Source organism: Mycetomoellerius zeteki, unplaced genomic scaffold, assembly GCF_001594055.1.
Source record: "Mycetomoellerius zeteki isolate Tzet28-1 unplaced genomic scaffold, Tzet1.0 scaffold252, whole genome shotgun sequence".
NCBI classification, from domain to species: Eukaryota; Metazoa; Arthropoda; class Insecta; order Hymenoptera; family Formicidae; genus Mycetomoellerius; species Mycetomoellerius zeteki.
This window is the reverse complement of record NW_017257230.1, coordinates 368,633-373,887: the sequence shown is the minus strand read 5'-3', so window position 1 is coordinate 373,887 and position 5,255 is coordinate 368,633. Positions and strand designations below refer to the sequence as shown.

The following is a 5,255-nucleotide window of genomic DNA, read 5'->3' as shown; positions in this document are numbered from 1 at the left end:
AACAGATTCAAATCAAAATGCAAAAGACTTTTTAACTAGCAATATAGAGATTCTTAAAATTTTCAATTAAGGAAAAAGGCCTTTAAATGGTCGTGGCTAGATCTTAGTGCCTAATAACATTTCTGAAAATTTTCTTTCAAATTTCTTATATGAAAGAGCGCGTAAATATTTCGACCTTTGACAGGGAATGCTCTTCTGTTCTTTCGAACTATTTGTAAACAGTAATGTTTGTTTCATTCAAATTTTGCAAATAGTAACGCCTTGTTATCATTTAAAGTTTGCAAATAGCATTGTATTAACTTCATTCATACCTTGTTGAACCGATAATCCAATTATGTATTCACACTGTAAAAGAGAATCTGATAATAATTAAATATTGAATGAAATAATTTCAATTAGACGTTCGATTAATTTACCAAAAAATAATTCTTTTTTTTTCTAAATATTTAGTATTAAACTTTAGTTTTATTATTATGTTTGGTAATATTTACTGAATATTTAAAAAAATAAAATCATTTTTGGTTACCTTATCTCAACATTTAATTGATATTATTTTATTCAAAATTTAATTATTATCAGACTCTCTTTTCAGTGTAAATATTACAATTGATCTTACCGATGATTGTTGGAAATATTTCTCGTTCGTTTTTACAATCGATCCGGGCATATGTAACTGGAAGAGCGATCAACCGCTTCGAAGTTCCCTGTCAAATGTTCTGTAATCCAGGAACGCGCATTGCTTATTTTCATCGTTTAAAAATTATCGCGAATTCTTCATAAGCATCGCGGCCTTACTTGCACCTACGACCTAAGAAATCGTACTTATTTGGATTTGTTCGCCTTTTGCGCTTTTCTTCTTCTTTTTCTTACAGTTAAGCTCTTCCTGAATTTCTAGTAAGGACTTGCCTTTGGTTTCGGGGACGATCAGCATAATGAAGAATACGCCGACGTAACAGCTGATAGCGAACCAGCCAAAGGCTGCGTACACTCCCAAACTGTCGGAGATTACTTGATACATCTTGGAGACGATGAAGGCTAGCAACGAAGACACTAGATTGGCCAACGACACGGCGGCGCCTTTGACGTTCGTCGGAAACAGTTCGCCTAGCATCATGTAAGGTAGCGGATTCAGGCCCAGAGCGATGATCAGTTCATAAAATATCACGGAGCAATGAAGCAGCCAGCCGTATCCAGTTGTATCCACTCCGAATTGGAATTTTACGAGATAGAAGACGCTAGTGATGGTCAGCGCGACTCCAGCTAGAAGAGAGGTGGTAATGAGTAATGGTCGTCTACCTAGTTTGTCAACCAGAACCACCGCTCCAAGACCAGCGATCAATTGAAGCACACTTAACAGGATGACAGAGGAACTCGCGGGTAGATGCGCGTCGCCTTCCTCGAGAATTTCCTGAGTATACGACTCAATCGCAGCGATACCGCTGAACTGAAGGACCAGTTGCAGGCCGATGCTGATAATGACCGCGCGTCGATTGCCAGGCGTGTCGAACAGATCCCTGAATCGGCCTCGATCGCTGAGATCGCGGACAACTATCTTCTGCATCTGCTCCAAGTCCGTCTCCAGTTGATCGTCGGAAATGCAGCGCTTCAAACGTTTCAGACTCATCATCGCATTCCTTGGGCGATTCTTCATTAATAAATAATACGGTGATTCGGGCATCCAAGGAAAGCTGAGGAAGAATATCAGCGGGATCACCAGGCAGCTGTAACCGAGCAACCAATAGGAGACAAACGGCCCGATTGCATGAGCATATAACTCTCCGAAGGTTACCATCAGCTTGATGAAGGAACCTAGGGTACCTCTAATCTCCTTATCGGCGATTTCGCCGATGTACATCGGGCAGATGACGTACGCTATGCCCTGGCCGATACCACCGATAATGCGAGCAGCGTAAAGAATGTAAGGATTCCACGCTGCAATGATCAGAATGTATGAGAGAGTCAGAGGTACGCCGCCTAACAACAGGCTTATCTTCCGACCTAATCGGTCTACGATTAAAGCCGCCACGATGCATCCGGGAATGGTGCCCAAAAGGTAGAAAGAGGCAATCCAGGAAGCGTCGTCGGACGTTATGGGGACGTGGGAATCAGTTGACTTCAGTACTGGCAAGATGGGTGACGTCCAGCCTATGTGAGATCCGGTAGCTGCCAGCGATAAGGTAGCTACGGTAAAATCGAACGGATGAATAAATCATGATTTACTCTGATTTTTTTATACATACATGAATTATTTAAAAAAATGATCTCTCTGAAAAGAAGATTTTATATGTAGTTGGTATCTTATTTTTACCATTACCCTTAAAATTTTATTTTCAATTTTAGAGAAAAATGTTTCAGACGAAGCTAAATAATGTAAGTCTACACGATGTAAGCTGGATCTTGAATATTTTGATGTGAATTTTATATACATATTCAAATTGCGCGCCGAAATATTTTCACTCTTGATGTGCAAAACTAGTGATAATCGCAACTTGTCGCAAAAATTATGCAATTTGCAATATGCAACCGCATATATTTTTTTAAAAGCAACTTACATATTCTTTTTACACTACTGATTTATCTCATTATTCTGTATTAAAATATTAAGTTATTAAAAAATGAATAACAAAATGTTTTATATTTTAAAGTCTGCTATAAAATAAAGTATAAAATATTTTATAAGCTATTGTTTTGTTATATTTCTACCTTAATCCTTTTATATGCAGACTAATTAGAGGAATCATATTATGCAAAAAATCATATTGTGTAAAAAATTATGTAATTCTATTTTTAAAATAGTGATAACTTTTATATTTTGAAAAATGGGTTTTTTAAATATCAATTTTATCATTATTTGTTTCTCTCCAAATACAACTTGTGTGTGTATGCGTATGTGTTTGTTTAAAACATTTTTCTCTAAAATTGAAAATAAATAAAAGTTTAGAAGATGATAGTTAAAAACGAGATACTCTATATATAGATGGAAGAGAGATTAATTATATAATCTTTATTTAAATGATGTAAATCAATCGCGATAAGATATTATTTAGAAAATGTAGCATAGGCCTGAGTCGTATGAGGAAATGATATCATATCATACATTTACAATAAAAGCAGAGAAAATTTGATCTTCATATATATGCGAATGACCGAATGTTTCGGCTCGTGATTATATCTTAAATTTATAAATCAAGAATATTTATTATTCGGAACATCTAACTTTGACCGATCATTGGCGCTCTCTATCGTATTTATATTGTACATTATCACGGTCGAATCTTATTTCTTATTTCAAAATAAAAATAATATTTATATCCTCTCTTGACAATTTTTCTAAATTTATTTTAAATTAATTATATACATATCTTTATTAATATGCTTTAAAGTTTCGAATTATTAATTTTTTTGGATCAACTTGACAACTTATGTCTCATGTATGTATTATAGGAAATTAGCGTGAGAATTAAAAAAATTAAAAATAATTCAGATTTATTTACCTGTAATCGCTGCTAAATATTGAGACCACCGTTTAACACGGGACTGCTCCATCTTTTATTTCTTCTTATCGTAGGACTGAACAAAGAATCAGAACTTCTTTATTATTAAGAAATACAGACACGATTATATTAAAATTAAATATGTACGATATTATTATAAAAAATATATACTCTTTCCTCGTAGAACATATATATATATATTTTATTATTTTATACAAAAAATGTAGAAAACTTAATATGCATAATTTAATAAAAACTTAAAAAAAGCCCTAATGATCTTATATTATACTCGTCTTTACATTTCGGTTATAAATCGCAACTTGCAACTCTAGCGACGGTTCGCGACTCTCTGTTTCTCAAACCTCTTTATCCTTATCAAAATACCAGTACGCATCACGTAACTCCTTTAGTTTATAGTTGACAAAGAAACTGATACGGCTAGACAAAATATAAACCAATATCAATTCTCTCGATCAACTATTAAAAGAGTTCTCAGCTAATAAAACGTCGCGCCGTTTGAGAGAAAGTACGCCATACGTTACTCATCCCACAAAAATTTAGAGCAAAGTGGATCAATCATTTACCAATGCTCATGTAGCACAAAATATTGCAGTAATATTACAACATTAAAATGTTACTGCAATATTACTGAAACATTGGAATGTTGCTGTAAATATTGTTAAAATAATCTCTACTTATTATTAGTAATATAATACCATATTAGTAATATAACACCATAATTTACAAAATATATTTCGCAATATCATATCAATCTTATAAATCGAGAGCTCAGTGCAATTTTATCCCTTAAACTGTTTGTACGAAAAGTTCTATTAAATTTTAATCGATATTATGCTTACAGAGATAACGATGAAACACGCTAATGCTACCAGGAAGGACGACGAATCTCCACGCCTAACGACACCCGGATTTTAATGCATTTCAGATGGAATAAGAACACATTCATGTCGCCGTAGATTATATATGTTCTTTATCAGCGCTTTTCTTATCAGCGATTCGTCAAATCTGTCACTGTTGCCACTCGCGCCCCACTTGAGAATGTTTGCTCATTATTATAGTAAGTTAGTTTGGACGAAGGACAGATGTAGAATAAACATCGAATTGCAAATAAAGATAAAAAATGGTCATACGAGTCAAAATAAGATCGGGAAACTTTATTTATTTCAAATAGATGAATAAAGAAATGAATGAAAGACATAATAAAGAATAATTATATATTGATTATGTTATATTTTAATTAGGTTAAATCTTTTTCAGCACATCAATCTCAGAAAGAAAAGTAAAAAACAAATGCGAAAAAATTAATAATATAAGTTAGAAAAGTGAGAGAACAAAACATAATATGGTGATAAAATAATCATAAAATAATCAATTACGATATAAAAATTTTAAATAAAAATAGACTAAAAAAACAGAGAGACTACGATTAAAGTCAGAAACAATGTCAATTATATTAAATAAATGTGTATAAACTCTCAATTTGATCGATAATATAATAAAAAATAGTAAAAATATGTCAACAGATAAAATAAAGAATTTAAATTATTCCTTATTAGGAAGCGATAAGATATTAGGTCCAAGTTGTAGTCCATTATCGTTGTCAGAAATGAGTACGTTAAAAATGAAGTAGAATAAAAAAGTATTTTCAATACAAGTAAAATAGCCCAGACAGTACAGAATATTTATGACAAATATTTATTAATATTCATTTTTGTTAATGTTATAGATATTTTATATATA

At 32.7% G+C, this 5,255-nt stretch overlaps 1 protein-coding gene across 1 annotated transcript; it reads right to left on the bottom strand.

Moving 5' to 3' along the window:
* Positions 1-580: 580 nt before the first annotated feature.
* On the bottom strand, positions 581-4,558 carry LOC108723929 (facilitated trehalose transporter Tret1). Its single transcript, XM_018449998.1, has 3 exons — positions 4,355-4,558; positions 3,495-3,570; positions 581-2,181 (listed from the first exon to the last, which is right to left on the bottom strand). The coding sequence occupies exons 2-3, from the start codon at positions 3,544-3,546 to the stop codon at positions 809-811; spliced, it is 1,425 nt and encodes a 474-aa protein (XP_018305500.1). The 5' UTR covers positions 3,547-3,570; positions 4,355-4,558; the 3' UTR covers positions 581-808.
* Between the last annotated feature and the right edge of the window lie 697 nt (positions 4,559-5,255).